Source organism: Rhipicephalus sanguineus, chromosome 1 (genome assembly GCF_013339695.2).
Source record: "Rhipicephalus sanguineus isolate Rsan-2018 chromosome 1, BIME_Rsan_1.4, whole genome shotgun sequence".
NCBI classification, from domain to species: Eukaryota; Metazoa; Arthropoda; class Arachnida; order Ixodida; family Ixodidae; genus Rhipicephalus; species Rhipicephalus sanguineus.
In genome coordinates, this window is record NC_051176.1 from 208,993,356 (window position 1) to 209,012,453 (window position 19,098).

At 45.9% G+C, this 19,098-nt stretch overlaps 1 protein-coding gene across 1 annotated transcript in view; it reads right to left on the bottom strand.

Moving 5' to 3' along the window:
• LOC119381375 (hemicentin-2-like) overlaps nucleotides 1–19,098 on the bottom strand; it is a 216,190-nt gene that overhangs the window by 38,584 nt on the left and 158,508 nt on the right. Inside the window, exon 10 of the mRNA XM_037649224.2 lies at nucleotides 76–357. Coding sequence (XP_037505152.2) covers nucleotides 76–357 — 282 coding nt within the window. The remainder of the gene's footprint in view (nucleotides 1–75; nucleotides 358–19,098) is intronic.

Genomic DNA, 19,098 nt, shown 5'->3' on the forward strand with positions numbered 1-19,098 from the left:
AAACAACAAAAATATGCATTGCAACGAGGTACGGCACATGGTAATACCCTTCCCAGCGCCACTGTTTTGTCTCACCTCTTCCACTGCTCCCTGGAGCCGCCGAAGCCTCAGGAAGAGTTTGAGCCCTGAGAGCGGCGAGCTGGCTGCGCCCTCTGGGGCTGTCGGCAAACACCAGCAGCTCGAGCGGCGAGTCTGGTGCCAGGCCGCGCAGCCAGAGGGAGCGCCGACCGGACTGGGTTCTGCTCCAGGCGGCACTGCTGCTTGCACGGCTTGTGTTGGCACCTCCTGCTGTGCCCGACAGAGGGCGGCGCAGCTCCAGAGTCAGCTGCGGTTCCTCTTCACCTGCATCTCCATCCACTGGTGAGGAGGAGAGGAAGAACGCTAATTAGGAGGGCTGGCCACGCACATGACACCACGCGTGCTGGCTAAGGTTGGAGAAAGGACTCAACTACACTGCTCTCTCAAGCATCTGGGGATTTGGAAGTTTCCCAAACAATGCGTTTGCGCTTCGCTCAACGAGTGCTTCTCTGGCGCATCTGTCATATGGAGCGTTAAGGCTGTTTTTGCGCAACTAAGAGATACGCACGAGGGCTGTTTCAAGTGGCCAGTGTAAGAATCGTCTAATTGAAGACGTGCTGTACCCATACTCTATTATCATTGCTCTTAGTAAAGCGAGTAGTACTTCCAAATTTTTTCTTGAAGTATTTAGAGCTATCAGGGCGTGTTTCAATATGTATACGTATAGATGAGGCACAGTGCAGCAACACATAATAAACACACTTGACTTTGTGTGTACTGCGTGCGCTGCAATTTCACCATGAGTAGTAACAAACTCGTGCAAACATTCAGTTATACTGCCATATACATGAGGCGTTCAGGCAAAGGAAAGCGTCATATCCTAAACGAACACGAATAACGAACCTAACCTCTGCTGCTTTCTGAGCACGGAAACAGCACCCTGTACTCATTAATTACCACAGAATTGATTATAACAAAGTAGTACACTGTCATCTCGCTAAAACAGTGTTTTTACTTTAGTGAAGAGAGAAGTAAGTGAACAAGTACATAGCAAAATGGACAACAGCATCTGAACTGTTCTGCATGTACAAAACCTATGTGAAAGAGCGGTTCAGCAGAATCACCATGTGCCACACACGAAAGTTAGAATAGAACATTGAGGGGTAACGTTGAATGTGCGACAAATATTAAGCCGGGTGTGTCCAGATAAGATCGAACACGAGGTCCCGGTCACCATCCCCGATTGTGATGAAATTTACTGTAGGTCTAGGCATTACACCCAGAACAATGGTCTCGCAGTTAGTTTTGCAAAAAAAAATTTGTTTGTCTGAAAAAAAAAATACAAATTTTGGCCGCAAAAAACGCTTTTCCGCCAATTTCGCGATTTCTGAATTTTGAGCGCACCTAGGGAAAAAACGGTGCACTTCTTCGTCACAATATTTATTCCCCTTAAAGACCAAGTGAAATACAATCTTATGAGTCTATTATTTCCCTTGCTTGTCGAAGCACTTTTGAAGAAAAAAATCACAAACTTGGCAAATCGCACAAAATACCTGTATTTCAGGAATTTATTGCTGCAAGAAAGTTAAAGTGAGGATAATAAAAATCGGTACATATTAACTTTCATACCTTCGCTCTCTTTTAAAATAATTTGCGTGGTATTATCGCGCTCCGTTTTACTTGATAATTGGGCTGAAACGTAAGTGATTTACCAAAAACGCCGAACTTTGAAAATGATTTTCTCAAAAAGGCCATTTTTAATTTTTTTAAAGATCCCTCTGATTGAAGGCAAGGACGTCATCTACCATTGTGCAGAAAAAAACGTTGCATTATTTTGGTTGCTAAAAATTATAGTGCGTCAAATGTGACCATGCCAGCCTAGCGGCCGCGTCGTTCGTTATAGGCTGAAACTCGGATATAAGTTGCCAAAAATACTTGTACGTGACGTAATCACAAATCAGCAGCTCCACACTAACAAATGCGTAGCCCGGTGCCGTGGTTCAGCAAGCTTTGTCTTGGGATCAGCCGCTTGACAAACCCGCAGCAGCGGCCGCTCGATGCTGCGGGCATTCACATTACGTGAGTGCCGCTTCGACTGCGGATGAGCTTCTTGAGCGCCAAACTACGCTCAGAGGACAAATGAGAGAAGGAATGCATCGTTGTGAAAGTTAAAGGCCGTTAAGTGCCAACAAATGTCAAATATGCAACGGAAACTCTGCCGGCAATTTCCCAATGAGCGCCTTCAATACAGCACGGATGTATTTTTAAATGCGAAGCATTTCTTAGCGAACCTCTGGCACTTTGGGCGTTTCTATCTACGTATCTATCTATCTATCTATCTATCTATCTATCTATCTATCTATCTAGCCGCCTACGTCTGGGCGCTCTCGTGGTCGTCTCCATAGGTTGTAATATACCAATATTTGCACAGCATAGAATCAGTGCATGACGAACACGATTCACTGGTCATGACATGAATAACGCAAAATACCTTTCGCGTGCGTCATGAAACCCTTTCCCGCAATCACGTGTGGCACATACCCGTATACCAGAGTTCATGTTATGCGGGTATGTGCCACAGGTGATAACAGAGTCTCAATCAACGCAGTAAACGCGAACATACACATTGACACGGAAGGAAAGTGATGATAATAGTAATTGTTAGGGTTCTACGTCCCAAAACCACGATATGATTATGAGAGACGCCGAAGTGAAAGGCTTCGGAACTTTTGACCATCTGGTATTCTTTAACGTGCACTGATATGGCACACTACGCGGGCTTCTAGCATTTCGCCCCCATCGAAATGCGACCGCCGCGGCCGGGATCGAACCCGCGACCTTCGGGTCAACAACCGAGCACCGTAGCCACTGCACCACAGCGGCGGACGCAAGGAAAGTTAGGGAACTGAAGACCGAGCCCCTCTGGTAGACGCTGGACTACCATCCACTCGTCCACGTGCTCCGCAACGTCGACCACGTGGATTACGCAAGAACCAGGGTCAATGCTTCCTACGATATAACTCTGCCGAGAGGACCATGTCCCTCATGATTACCGGCGACTTCAGCATTGATATATCAAAACCCAACAACGCTTCGACGGCGTGAAAGACGGCTTGGATGTAGACAGGGAATCACAAGACCTTGGTGCCAGGTCCAGGACAGCAGGCATCATAGATCATTTCTTCGCAAGAGCCATACGCGGTTTCCACCCAGCTCTACTATACCTCGCATTTTTACTATACTCAGACCGTTCGTAGCCGCGATCACGAGCGGATCCAATAACAAGACCTGTCCAGCTGCTGGTGCTCCCTGATCACGGTGATGATGACCGTATTCAAGAACTGCCAAGAACCCGTTCCACACATGCACACAGGTTCGTGAAACGTGCGTGCGATCTCCGTCATAACGGATAAGTTAAGCATAACAACTCTAACGCAACTGTAACAACTGCAACTGTGACTGTAACGTGCATGCAGTGTGCCTGCTCGTGCCACTCGGCGGTGTATATATCGAGGTGAACTTTTCTGAATAAAGCTTAGTTGTGAGTAGCGCCTGTCCTGTGCATCTGTGTTCATTGTCCTATTTGAATTCGCGTAATCCAGTATTGAAGAATATAAGCACTACATATCAGCGTACTGTGTCTCGTGTTGGTAACACCTATATTGCTGTTGGCATCGTTAAGCAACTCTAAACAACTGGTTATATAACACATGTTCGACTCTTCAAAATATGTGTGCGTATACCATTTGCACATTTCTCTAGCGTCATTCCTCAACGTTTCGCTCATTGTGAAGAATTGCGACACAGCTACCTTCCTGCGCATGCTTCGCATCACATCGATTCCCACGGTACGTGGTATCTGCCGAATTTTTTTTCCCTGCTGTTATGCCCGAAGCCGCATAATATCGTGATAAACGCTCGACTTGCGTTGAATATTCTATCTGCGTACGCACAACAATACAGTATTCTAAAAGCGGTTCTTTAATGAAGTAAAGGACTTGGACACACTTCTTTTCACAGCCGGCTGACACAAGTGTTCTGGCACGGGATGAACAAGTGCAGTTTGAGTTGCTCGACCATCGGAAGCACGTATGACAGCTTTCTTTAGATGTCAATGGCTTTCTTTTGTGTCATATGTTGCTCATAGAACGAACCTAATTATCTTTAGGCCATCAGAAGAGAAAAAGCAACACATGAGCGCACTACTGGAGGCGCTCACTAGGAAATTGTCGGCAGAGTTTTCGTTGTATATAATGACATTTGTTGGCACTTAACGGCCTTCAACTTTCACAGTGATGCATTCCTTCTTTCGTTTGTCCTCTGAGCGTAGTTTGGCGCGCAAGCGGAGCTCATCCGCAGTCGAAGCGGCACTCATGTAATGTGAATGCCCGCAGCATCGAGCGGCCGCTGCTGCGAGTTTGTCAAGCGGCTGATCGCAAGACAAAGCTTGCTGAACCATGACACCTGGCTGCGCATTTGTTGGTGTGGAGCTGCTGATTTGTGATTATGTCACGTACAAGTATTTTTGGCAACTTATATCCCAGTTTCAGCCCACAACGAACGACGCGGCCGCTAGGCTGGCATGGTCACATTTGACGCCCTATAACTTGTTAGCAACCAAAATAATGCAACGTTTTTTTCTGCACAATGGTAGATGACGTCCTTGAATTCAATCAGAGGGATTTTAAAAAAATTAAAAATGGCCTTTTTGAGAAAATCATTTTCAAAGTTTGGCGTTTTTGGTAAATCACTTACGTTTCAGCCCAATTATCAAGTAAAACGGAGCGCGACAAAACCACGCAAATTATTTTAAAAGAGAGTGAAAGTATGAAAGTTAATATGTACCAATTTTTATTATCCTCACTTTAACTTACTTGCAGCAATAAATTCCTGAAATACAGGTATTTTGTGCGATTTACCAAGTTTGTGATTTTTTTCTTCAAAAGTGCTTCGACAAGCAAGGAAAATAATAGACTCATAACATTGTATGTCACTTGTTCTTTAAGGGGAATAGATATTGTGACGAAGAAGTGCACTGTTTTTTCCCTAGGTGCGCTCAAAATTCAGAAATCGCGAAATTGACGAAAAAGCGTTTTTTGCGGCCAAAATTTGTATATTTTTTTTTCAGGCGAACAAATTTTTTTTTCGCAAAACTAACTGCGAAACCATTGTTCTGGGTGTAATGCCTTGACCTACAGTAAATTTCATCACAATCGGGAATGGTGACCGGGACCTCGTGTTCGATCTTATCTGGACACACCCAGCCATTGATAAGTGGAATGTCGCACGAATAGCTAACTTGTTGACTCTGATTTCTAAACCAGCCAATGTTCAACCCTTACCTTACGAGTTTTCGTCTAATGCTGAAATAAATCACCACTGTGTTTTTCGCCAAGATCTTGGCTGTCCCCATGTAAGAAAAGGTAAACGCTGGCTTCTAGAATATGTTTTTGAACCACGTACAACGATGTAAAACGTCGCAAAGTGATACCGTCACTGTATTTGACATGACTCAGTGGAGAGGTCAGGATGAATTCGGAGATATTTCGGTGCTTATATACAACTCAGCAGGTTTGACTGATGGAGAGGGTAGTAATCTGCCTGCTTCGAGCATTTCTTTTTCCAACCTTCCCAAGTTGAAAAAGTGAACGTTTAACGCTGGTCTCATTAACCATTTTCGTAAATCTCAAATACAGCAATATGCTTTCAGTGTATGAAACTTCGTGGAATTCTTCGAGCCTATCCCGATAACACCAACGCCTATCACGCTGTAATCGTCAGAATAATTGGTGGTATAACGGCGAGTGCTCATCTTGCACTTTTTTTTCCCTGAGCACCGATCCGCTCAACTAAAGCGCATAGGCGCGTTAACCAGCGTGTTAATGCGTGTTCTGCTAGCATAGCAGTGGAAACATCTTTAATACAACCGTGGTTGAAGGCGGTTTTCTGTTCTGCCTGGTTTGACTTTCTCCTTTTCCTGCCGCATTTTTTCTTTCGGCCCAGAGTAAAGTTCACGGTACTTAAGCGTTCATCAAAATCTAGTGGTTCGAGTATTTTCCTTACACTGAAATTGTACTACTATAAGTGAGACGAAAAAAAGAATAAAAAAAACTCGCGGCGTTCAGGGGGAAGCACAGCTGTGTATGTTTAAAGAAATCTACCTTGTTCAAATTTTTGTTATAACGTACAGCGTCCCCAGCGTAGAAACACGAATAGCCCAACACGCGTGAAAATAAATAAGGTAATACATACAAACGTAAAAGAAAGTACATGACATGGCCCCCAGCCAGAAACACATTATCAGTTTACAGGTGATCAGTGTCCTGGTTAGTAATTACTAATTTATATCAACGAATTCAAGGAAACGGAACTGCTATATATATATATATATATATATATAGAGAGAGAGAGAGAGAGAGAGAGATTTCCTACAACCTCTGAAAGTACAAATAGAAACGCACACAATTGCAGGAGAGATTGTCAGGAATCAATAATCAATTTTATTAAGGTGTTACAATAGGTTCCCAGCCATCAAAAGTCACACCTCTATGCCAAACGTCTTCGTCCACCCGTCCGCGAGCTCGTACGAGAGATCACGTTAGTGTTGCTGTTGTTAGGCTGATCACAGTGCACTCGTTTGCGCTCTGTCATGGATCGTGCCTCTTTCTTGTGGTTTCTATATATTATAGCAGCTTACTTGTGAGCAAGATGGCTGCAACGAAAGGTGTGCAACATACATGATCTAAAATCCTCTTAATATGCCCTCAGGCCAATGGGCGATGACTTCGGTTCTCCAGCTATTACTCTGCCTCTTCAAACGCCGCAAGGGAACCCAATAGGCGTGGAACGTAAGCCGGATTACTCGCACTAACTATCCGCAGTACCGCAAGAGCTCCTAAATGGGCGGCACTTGAGCGCACTGTCCGCTGTTACGACCGTTCCCAGCATTGAAATTCTTCCGGCATTTGCGAGCCCGACAACTAGCTCGTTGACGCATTCCAGAGAATAGACCTCATGTAGCGCGAAAAAGACACAACGGACACACAGAGCCACAAACCACAGGCGCTACTAACAACTTTAATAGAAATTCAAGGTACACAGAATATATATGCGTTCCAAACGCAAACATGACATCCGGCAGGCTACAGGGGGCGCTAGGCAGAATACACAACAGTACGACTGAAAAACACATGTTCCGCGGACTGGTTCCTGACCAACGACTAGTCGTCAACCCCTCCCCCATCTCCCCACTCAGGCTCTTCCCTCTCGCCGGGAGAATTCTGGAACCTGCCGTGTGCAAAATCTTGGTGCTGTGAGTTCATGACCATTATGGCATCGTTTTAGACTGCGCCCTCTCCATGTGTTGCGTGGTGTCTTTTTCCCCTCTGTCGTGGATGGAGCGCTGAGACCACCGGACACCGTATTGGCTGAAGATCAGAAAATGCGGAAAATGCGCCCAGGGTTGGCAACGCAGCGCTATGAAAAGCCGGAGATTTGGTGTAAAATTCTCACTTGATCTACCTCTCTTGATCATTTCTTCTCAACTTACCATGTAAATAAATCTCTGTATTCACGTACGAGCGCCCTCTTTTCTGAAATGTTGGACGATGGGTCCTACGACGGGGGCCAGCTCCCAATAATGAGACCTGCAGGTAACTTACGTCCGGCAGAAAATTGTGTGACAGCTTGGTTAAGCTCTTTCTGTTAAGCGTCAGGTTACCAGTGACGAGACAGGATTCGGTGTAAGAGCTTTTTGGAAGCTTTATATGTAGACTAAGTTAACGGATAACTTGAGACAAGGCAGAAATCTAGAGCTGTCGTTGCCGTCAAGGTTAATTAGTTGCAGGACAGGAATCTTTAGGGAACAAAGGAAGCGGTAATGGAAGCAGCCAGGCCTTTGAAATCCCTGCGAGAGCCTATGTTGTTGCTACTTGCAAGGGAATTGCATCTAGACGTGTCGGACTTCCTAAGAAGGTCAGAACTTATAAAGAAGATTCTCAAGACGGGGGAGGACGATGAAGACCTCTCGGGCTATGTCATGGACATTCAGGAGGGGAAAGAGGCAGAGGCTGAGAGAAAGGCAGAGGCTGAGAAAAGGCAGAGGCCGAGAGAAAGGCAGAAGCCGAAAGAAAGGCAGAAGCCGAAAGAAAGGTGGAAGCCGAAAGAAAGGCAGAAAAGATACGTAGACACGAGGCTGAAATGTGAACATTAGACGGAGAGATCGAAAGGATTCGTAAACGCAATGCAATGCAGCCGAGTGGTCAGACATCTGTAGAGGTAGCGCACGAACGGTACGATGTAGCGGTGGTGCCGCTTAAAACCAAAGATAAGGCTAGTGCAGGTGAGGGAATAGTTGAGGCCCTAACCCGTTCCGAGGAAAGAGAGCTCGCAGCCAAGTCAGGGTGTGAGGGTTCCGTGGTGGTTGAAACAGGGTTAAAGAAGTGTTCCACCAAAAATGAGCCTTGCAGCCCTATAGACAATGCCAGGGAAGGCGCGCCAGCTATGGAAGGAGTCGGGAGTTCAGAGGGTTCTCGGGTATCTCGCGAAGCGGAGTGAGTGCACAGGAAAGCTCTTAGACGTAAGTCCTGCCGTTCTGATTGCCGAAAATGAAAAAGATCCCACTTTGAGAAACCAAAAGCCACAAGGGCTAACTGAGGATCTGAGTGGAGAAGACAATGCAGTTACGAACAGCTCACTGGTATGCAATCTGCCTTGTACAGGAGTAAGTAGCGGCATTGTTCTAGATAGCTTTGAGCTGTCCGCCGTTCTAGCGACTGAATGGGAGGATTAATTGCTAGGCAATCGTCAACACGGTGCGCGCGAGACAGCTGGCGAGGGTTGTGGCAATGTCGATGAGTGTCAGAGGCGGTCTAAAGGCTCCAAAGTCTGCATCAAGAAGCGTGCGAAAGGGAGGGAGCGTCCAAAGGCCAAAATTGCAGCAAAGGTCGCGACGCGTTTGAGGAAAGGCTTCAGATGTCGACGCGAAATTGCTAGAAAAGCGCGATTGTCGTCATTGGCAGGTTTCTACCGCATGCGTCCGAGCCGCCGCAAGAAAAAGAAAAGAGAAGCGCAAAGTTCGCGGAAAGGGTCCAAGGGCAAAGGACCTCCCCGTTGTTCTTTTCGCCGAGCGTTGGGTAAATGCGAGATCCCAAGGTCGGTGACTTTCGCGAGGTAACAGGAGGCGACAAATGCAAGTCCACATAGAGGACCGTAGTGGGGTTCGATAATGAGGTAATTAACTTTCATTCGTGTCGCTTGACGAGAAAAGCGTTCTTGGCGCGACCACCGCGAGTGCGCCTGAAAAGTTGTTGAGGACAGCTGTTAGCTTTTCATGGAATGTCGACTCCGGATTTGTTGAAAGGAATTTTGTTTGTTGATTTTAGTTCGGAATTAGTTTTCCTTGTGATTTCTGCGACTGTTGATAGTTTAGGAAAACAGTATTGAATTTTGTTTTCTTTAGCGCTCTATAAATGCCTATGGATCATGTGATCACTTGAGTTCAGCATTACGCGCTGTCGAACGTTGAAGTTCGGGATGCTTTTCAGACAGTTATAATACGCCGCTGAATCTGCTGTGAAAGAGCTTGCGAGTCCGTCAGGGTCCGACCTACTAGTAGGTGAAACGGTAACGTTTCAAGTTAGGTTTTAGCGTGCGCAAAGAATAAGCACGGACATCGTTTTTTTTTAAAGAGAGCTCATGCGAAAGTTTTTTGTTTTGGTTTGATTTATCGCATGTGTCTTGTGTGGGCAGAAATAAGGAAGGCCTAGTGAGCGCGGTTCAGAAATTTACTTGCTAGATGGCTAGAAGTAGGTTTAGTGTAGAGATAGGCCATCGCTTTCTCACAGGACTACCGATCATATCCGCTAAGAACGGCCTCTTGCTGCGCTAGAGCCTCGTTTTGCCTCAACGTACGTTGAGGTACGATATCAGAAGGGGATACTTCCAGGCAGCGCTGAAGGCCTGAGTCGAGACCCCTGACGCGAGAGGCTGTCTCGAGAATTCTGGCATATCTTTTTTTCTGACCTAGACAAAGGCTAAGGATTATGTTTTTTTTTTACTATTTTAGGGTTCGATTGCACTTCTTTGAAAACACTGAAGACACTGCTATCCAGGGTTTCAGGTTTGGTGTGTTTCCAGTGTTGCTGTTTTGTTTCACCTTAACGTATGAGTAACCTTTTGAATAAACTGTGTACTTCCTTTAAATGTCAGTTAAAGGGGAAAATTGCCTGGTGGATTTTGGCGGAATTGTCCGGCGCTCACCGGCTGAGTAACTGTGCTTTCATGTGCGTATGTGATGTCTGTTGTTCCCACAAAGAATCAGGTGGTGTACTCTACTTCATCAAAGAGAGTCTTCACTAAACCGGATGGAGGCGCTGAACTCTCCGGACTGTGGCTGCAAACCTCAGCCCATCGATCTACACCCCCACCCCTTTCGTACGAGACTGTTATGACCGTCCCCAGCGTTGGAATTATTCCGGCGTTTGCGAGCCCGACAACTAGGTCATCGACGCATTCCAGATAGCAGCATGCACTTGAGGCGGCCTCGCAGCCAAGCGAGAACAAAGGTGTCAACGGACCGGTCTTGCGTGAATAACACCAACGAGTAGGAGGAGTTGCAGGTGTGGAGGACTGGTTCCTGACCAACGACTAGTCGTCAACCCCTCCCCCATCTCCCCATTCAGGCTCTCCCCCCTCGCCGGGAGAACTCTGGAACCTGCCGTGTGCAAAATCTTGATGCTGTGAGTTCATGATCATTTGGGCATCGTTTTAGACTGTGCCCTCTCCATGTGTTGTGTGGTGTCTTTTTCCCCTCCCTCGTGGGTGCAGCGCCGAGACCACCAGACACCGTATTGGCTGAAGATGCGGACAATGCGCCCAGGGTTGGCAACGCGGCGCTATAAAAAGCCGGAGACTGTGCAAAAATTCTCTCTGATCTACCTCTCATGATCATTTCTTCTCAACTTACCATGTAGATAAACCTCTGTCTTCACGTACGAGCGCCCTCTTCTCTGAATCGTTGGACGATGGTTCCTACGACGGGGGCCGGCTGCCAATAGTGAGACCTGCAGGACCCGGAGTCCCAATATCGCCTAGATATCGGTTATGGTGGACGGCAGACGCACGGCGATTGGTACGCATTTCTAATGAAACATTGCTACACTTCGTGGCGCTATCGATGGCATGTATTACGATTATCTTAATGCAGTTACTAAACACGCCGTTTTCGGCATATGCGTACATAATAATTGTAGGGGTTTAACGTCCCAAAACCACCGTATGACTATGAGAGACGCGTTTTCGGCGCGTGTGCGCTGGCGCGGCACCTTTGCTTGTGTATCTGAACGCAATATCCCGAAACATCAAGTCTTAAGGGTACGCTTCTTTCGTCAAATCTTCAGGGTATGCTTCAGTCTGCGCTCGAGTGTGCTGGATCAAGCTTCAGTCTAGCTTTTTGTTTGTTGCAGCGTAGCGTAGTTTAAACTGCCTTCTGACAGCAATAATATTTACCAGCTTGCAGTGTCACCAAGTCTGACACGCTTTAAGTGTCCTGCGCTCTCACGCACTTTAATTCCGTGGCGTCATGCAGCATGTCACGATAGAGACACTGCCTTGCGAGGAATGGTGGCCGTTGCAACGGCCGTCGTCGTTCATCGAGACAGGCCGTTAAAGATTGCTTATTCAACAGATCCGTGCTCTGGAAGGTAGTATTTTTTTCTTAATTAATCAGGCGAATGGATAAATATTTACCAGGCAGAGATGTGTGTTTACCCAGTTTCATGCGGAGAAATATGCAAATAGTGTGACACGCGGTTTTTATCGGTACCATTCCTGCGACACGTTACCTATCGCGGGTTCGATGATACTTCCGTCATCAAAACATACAGAACGTCCGGTTTCTTTACTCCGTTTTCAGTTAAATAATTCGTCACTTGCCTTCAAAACTTCTTCATTCCTCCGATAGTTGCTACGCCTCCTAAACGCAAAGCCTTGCCGTAAAATCTAATCGACTAAAAATAAAGAAAGATACAGTAAATAAATAAGTGCCGCTCAAGTCTATCAGCCATTCTGTCTTGACTCATAGACGCGACAGACATTGGTGACATCGAATGCTACAAACTCAATCGGCAGTTGATGTTTCGACCTAAAGACGTCGACGATGCGCAGTGGATCACGGCCTTACAAGCTACTACTGAAGGGAACTCAAACATGAAATTGTATTCCACAAGAGTGCCGAAGCAGGGTACAATGTTTACAAATACGACGACTTAAATTTTCTGGACGATGTGGTCAACGCGCTGAACAACTTCTACAGACGCTGATACATGGACAGGTCTTTCGATACATACTACGTCAAGACGCTTCTCGAGTACCCGCCGTGGGCTCCAAAGGAAACATGCAGGTGCTGGTACAGCTCCAAACCAATAGCCCTACTCTTCCTCCTAGGATCCACCCGGGAAGTCGATAGCCATGTTCATCATAAAGACTAACGCGACTCACATCCTTGAGTGAGCGCGAGGTGAATTTGAGGGTCTATTCAAACCGTACGCCGTTAATAATCTCCAGCAGTGAAGTGATCCCAAATTATTGCCAAAAGTCCTCAACGAGAAAGTGCTGCTGCTAAAAGAATTGAAGTTTCTGAAGAATCACAACTACGATGAGCCCGATGGTAATTATATGCAAAGATGAAGATTAGGGAAGTTCTGGACGCTGCTCATGTTTCGATTCACCTCATTAAGCGTGCCGCGCTGTGGAAGCACTGTTCGCGGTGTACAACACTGTGAGATATAATGGCGTAAAAAAGAAGAAGCTTCACGATACCCAGCAGTACAGGGGCATCCCTCGACCCTAATGCTGCACTGACTGCATATTTATACTCGTAAGCTGGGGGAAAAAAATGCGAGTCACATCATCTTGCGTACAGAGGGAAGCACGAAAGCTGCTTCACCTCACGTGACCCTGTGGTTAGCGAGCCGTGCTTTTCAGTCGTATGTTTTGCGTGTAGAGATGAACTTAACGAGTGATTCGTGTTCGTTCATTAGACCTACAAGCCTATTCAGATCCCTGCAAACTTGTAATTAAATTTTCATGGTGACTTCTTTTAAACTTTGATACTTAACATGTGACATATTACGCAAAATTGTGAAGGTAATTCACGTAATTGAATTAATTGCTTTAGCTCTTCTTAAAAATGATGTTCACCAAAGCAGGTAATTCAGCTGAAGCAATGTGTATGAGTAAATTTCAGGGCGCTCTGTGAAGAAAAAAGTGCTCAAAGTCAAAGAAAATAATTACACAACGTTTAGTTGAGCAATACCTAATGTAAGTCAGTTGTCTCATCTTTCAAACACCCAATGTGGGAGCAATGAAGCGTCTTTTCTAACTCAGTGATTGGTGCTAGGCGGCGAAGCGCATGATGCGGCTCTCTAGCTAAACACAGAAACAGAGGAGCTATCGGAATGAATGCGAAAGTTCTCTTCAGTTCGATTTAGGCGCATGTTAGAGAAACCTCAAGGGAGATCAATAAATGCGGACACGCTCATCATATTGTTTCTCAACGCGTGTGTGTTGCTTTAGGATATAGAAGACTCATCATGTCAGCGAGTTAATTTTGAAGTGATATGGCTTCTCAAATATTTTGAACGGAATGACATCATTTGGACACAGCCGCTATTCTATCTAGTTTCACGTTTGTTTTCTAATCAGAATTGAGCAAACTGCATTTCAGATCTCTTTCACGATACGCTGACGCGTTAACTCAGTAATTAAGGCTGTAATAGAAGAGAGAACAGGCACTTTGCACTGTACATGGGTGTGTCGCTATCGTGACTTGTTTTTCCAATGTCTCTCATAAAATAATAGCAACGCAGCGAAACTCCTGCTGCTCCTCTAGATCTTCTCAATACAGTATTTTGTTCTACGCCATGCGACACATCCCTTTTCACTACATTTTTTCCCTGCATGGGCGTTCTCCAGACATTCGCTTGCATTTCAGACACGAGAATGAACCGCGCATTGCCCTCCAGCGTCTTCTGCCAAGCTACTACGCCTATCGCATTTCTCCTCAAGAAATATTCCGCTATGGCGTGACAATCAGCAAGAAGAAAGCGCACGCCATACCCAAAAGGGTGAAAACGGTGGAGGTGGAATGTGCATAGCAATCCAGCAATGGAAACTCGCGTGACCGGGTCGATAGCAGGCAGGCGCAGCAACGTTCATACACCACTTAACTGTTGACGCAGCTCTTCCTTGTTATCCATATTGTTCACTCTTATCAAAATAACCGTTTATATTGAGTTGGCTTTTTTTATGTACAGAAACACGTTGTTCGTGTTTTTCCTCTTCAGCATTATTGATCTCTTCTTTTGAGGCGAGTCTTTTTGCTCGAAAAGTCCGATTTTCATTATCTTTCACCGCATTTTGTTCAAAATGCAATGCCTTTTACAATAATCTTATTATCTGCTTTGTGAAGTAATTCTTTATTGCTTTTATCTCTGTTTATTATTTCCGTAACTTTGTCTATGTTATTTTCTCGTTGGGGGTAGGAGGAGTCATATACCATGCAACCACTTATTTCCCGTTTGCGGAATTATTTTTGTTTCTTAAATTGGTGCAACGCATGGCGATAATTTAAGCGTAAGCGTTCTGACAAAAGTATTATCACATCCCTTTTGCGTTAATAGCGGCACAGCTCGAAAAAGTGCCTTCTTTTGCGCGAAAACCTGGAAATTGTACATGAAAGCCGGCTTCCCCGCATAAAGAGTCACCTTGCGAAAAAAAAAAAAAAAAAAACCCTTCTAGCTGACTACATGGCATTGACACGGTCGCGGCTAACTGAAAAGGTTGTCAGAATAACGCTAACTGACATTATAAGTAGAAAGAGAGAAAAATAGCTTACTGGTGTCGATTATCAATAACAATTCGATGAGAACTAACAGACAATAATGCCAAGGAAAGTATTGGGGATGTTTTTAGTAATAAATGTAAGGTAATTGTGAAGAAAGAAAAGTGGACGAAAAGATAGCTTGCCGCGGGCAGGGACCGAACCTGCGACCTTCGAATAACGCGTCCGATGCTCTACCAACTGAGCTACCGCGGCGGCCATCCCCCCGTCCACTTTATAGGGTATATGTGTGCATTTAAACGTGGGAGCGTCAGTCAGCGCCGCCAGTAGCCATGACGGCGAGTGTGGAACACTCTTTTTCTGCCTTGTTGGCGTCACGCAGCACGTGACCTTATTACGAGCTGGCAGCTGACCAATAATCCCTCGCATACTACCTGAAAGCATCAAGTCTGCCAGAACGAGACCCTCGCTATGAATGAAGGAAAGAAGTGTTAATTTCAAGGGCTCGTTTTCTTTGTTTTTACACAATATTAATGAGAACTAACAGACAATAATGCCAAGGAAAGTATAGGGGATGTTCTTAGTAATAAATGTAAGGTAATTGTGAAGAAAGAAAAGTGGACGAAAAGATAGCTTGCCGCGGGCAGGGACCGAACCTGCGACCTTCGAATAACGCGTCCGATGCTCTACCAACTGAGCTACCGCGGCGGCCATCCCCCCGTCCACTTTATAGGGTATATGTGTGCATTATACCCCATGCACACATATACCCTATAAAGTGGACGGGGGGATGGCCGCCGCGGTAGCTCGGTTGGTAGAGCATCGGACGCGTTATTCGAAGGTCGCAGGTTCGGTCCCTGCCCGCGGCAAGCTATCTTTTCGTCCACTTTTCTTTCTTCACAATTACCTTACATTTATTACTAAAAACATCCCCTATACTTTCCTTGGCATTATTGTCTGTTAGTTCTCATTAATATTGTGTAAAAACAAAGAAAACGAGCCCTTGAAATTAACACTTCTTTCCTTCATTAATAACAATTCGAATAGCATAAACGCGGACATTTGAAGATGTCGTTTTTCATGAAGGGCCCGCGGCAACGAGGAGGAGCGTGCAACAAATTTTGATGGCCTTCCTGTGAGACACTGGGCTGCTCAACACGTGGTGACAGACCCCTACAGATCGAGAACTGCTCAGACAGAACAATTGCCGGCCATGCAGGCAAGGCTAACCCGGCCTGCTGCAACACCACTACCACCACCGCCTCGACGACGCTTGGTCAGCGTTGTCAAGGCGCGCCAAGCGTCTTCAGACGCGGGCTTGCATGAAGGAAATTATTGAGGAAACCATCAGTGTTGTGGCAAACGTGCCAGCTGTCTGACAGCGATTTGTTGCATGCGAGATATTTTTAAAGGTATTCCGTTCCGCATGATGAGGCATGTTCCTGTGTCGTAGTGTTTAGAGCATCGTGCCCAGAGTGCAAATACCGCTGTCAGAACAATGTTAACGTTTTCGTTTGCTTATCCGGCGTACATACGCGCTGCGCTAACGCCTCTCTTTTATGTTTGCGTGTGGGCCTGTGGGTGACGTCACGCTGGAAGATGGATCATCAACCATGCGGAATCCATTGTGCAATCCAATGAAATGCGATATGCATAAAAATAAATTACAAGCATACAGGCCATGCCAGACGACATACAAAATGGGTCCTCTCGAGCATGAAACGAGCTCTTTATCGAGCATTTTTTTTCTGTATACAGCAATCGGCCACTTGCTGCGTTTAGGCAGTACATATGTCATGAGTAAAGGGCACGGGACACGGGCTGGACGACAAAGAAGGAGCGATGGCCCTTCATAGGAAAGGAAAAGTCCTCGATGATGCTCAGTGGAGTGAAAAATTACTGAATGGAGTGCGCGACACGTCCACGCATCCGACTGGCAAAGGACACCCCTTGGCACACGACGCGAGCTGTGTTTGGAAACTGAAGAAGAAGGAGCTGGTATTGCCTGTGGGGCACCGGTCGACGAAGGTGGTCAAGCCAGCATCGCACTGTAGAGGAGAGCAGCGGATACCGGATCTGGAGGATGCAGCGCTAGGTGTCCTTAGTGCTAATGTCGACCTCGGCAACGGCCGGGTGAGACTCCTCGGACTCTCAGCAGTGTTGCTAAACGTAAGGTAATTACCCTGCTTGTAGGGTATTTTCGGATTTTTTCGGGCAGCGTGGGGTAGCGGTCATACGATTGTCTTATCCGGCGTAGGGTGATTTACATTTTCCACTCGTCATCGATCAGTGAAAATTGCACACGATCGACGCGAAATCTCCGAGGGTGACATTCCTACAGAGATCTAAAAACTAAATTTTCTTTGGATAAAATTGGGACAGTCTTAATTCACATGTCGCCAGCATAGGGCAGAGACGAAAGAAAATACGTCCCACATCCCTATCCTAGCATTGTTGTTTTTTCCCATGGATGGTTTTTTTCCTCTCTGTCGTTACCCATTCGTTCTTTGCGTGGAGAGGCTTTTAAATTTTGCGACGGCGGTCGGTTCCAGTTATTAAGGCGAAAGCCTTACCTCTTCAAACACGAAAAGTGAACGTCGGCGTCGACGCGAGTGAAGCAAAAAAATCATGATATTAGGACGTCACCTCATGACGCCATCGTGACGTCACAGATCGCCAGGAATTGACTTCATCGTGAAGTCATAGTGAAGTCACTATGACATCGCAATGTGACGTCATATGATGACGTCATCAGATGACATCGTCACTTGGTCATAGGTGGGCCGATTCCGGAGGCACGTGAGGTGCAGAAAGCTTGAAATGCCTCCGAGTCCGGAGGCAGTGCAAAATCACGCTAGGTGCAGAAATCCTTTGAGGTCGGGGGAATTTATACAATCGACCGAGAAGAAAAAGAAGATGGCTTTCGCCTTCGAGTCGACTTAGGCGAATGCATTAGGCACCATGCGAGCTTCTTCGATGACATTAGATGGATGGGTTAGAGAGCGTCTCCTTTACAACGGGGCGGCGACCTGCGCTCCACCAAGCCGAAGATTGTAAGAGCGAAGCTGTTAAGGCTTTTCTTTGAGCCGAGTAGTGCGAACAGAAGCTATCATCATCATGAATCGGCACTTGCTCTCTTCGTCGTCTCAGTCCTCTTCATGTTCTGTTTCGCTCTCAAAACACGTGCGCCGATTTCTCCAGCATGGCCTGTAATAACCTTGGTGGGTGAGAGGACAGAACGACTGCAGAGAGATAAAAATGAAAGAGAGAAAGGAAGAGAAAGTCGTGGAGAAAAAAATTCCCAGTGATTCGGCGGGATTCGAACCCGCTTACCCACGACCTGAAGCCGAGCGTCTCAACCACTCGGCTATACAGGTACGCAGACAGAACGTAGCGTAACATTGTATAGTATACTGTAGCAAGGGGGTAGAAAAGGGAAGTGACGGTGAGCAGGAGAAACGTGAGGGTGCAGAGGAGAGAAAGGAGGAGGGGAGAGCGTAAAGCATAGCGTATAAATAATAGAGAGAGAGAGCAATAGAGAGAAAAAAATTCAGACAGAGAAAGAAAGACAGAATCAAATAAAGAGAAAGAAATAGAGAGAGAAAGGAAGAAATAGAAATGAACAGAGACAAAAAAGACAGAAAAAACGAAGAGATGAGGGAAAAACAAAGAAACGGAGTTATAAAGAAAAAGAAAATAAAGATAAATGAAGAATGCCGCCCAGCTCCGCACCTCCTTGAGTCTTGGCACCCCTAGCGCGAAGCTGCCTTGTCTTATCGAGCTGAATTGAGGTATTCACAGTCAAAATCCCAGGTACTTACAGCAGATTAACCCTTTTCTTGCTATTTCTTTGCTGTCTGCCTACTTTGCTGCCACCAATCCTCCAGTCGTTCTTTATTTATTAATTTTTATCGGCGTCTTGTTTACCTTTCCAAACCTGTCCCTAAAACCCAAGGCTTCATGTAGGCTAGTGCAAAACAAACACCGGTGTGTATATCGCCACTTTCAATTAAAACATGCTCCATCGTTTACATGCCTTTTTCACGCATGTGCATTTCTCTTCTTTACTGAGTCTCGCTTACTATGCGTTCTAAGGCAACCCGACCTTGTTTCAAACAGCAAGACCACTTCCCCCTGAATTATCGTAAGCTGAATCCTTGCTCATTTTGTCTTTACTCTTTCGGCAGTTACTCAGATCCGGTTTTCTTTCTACGCTGTTGTCCCATACATCTTTTCCA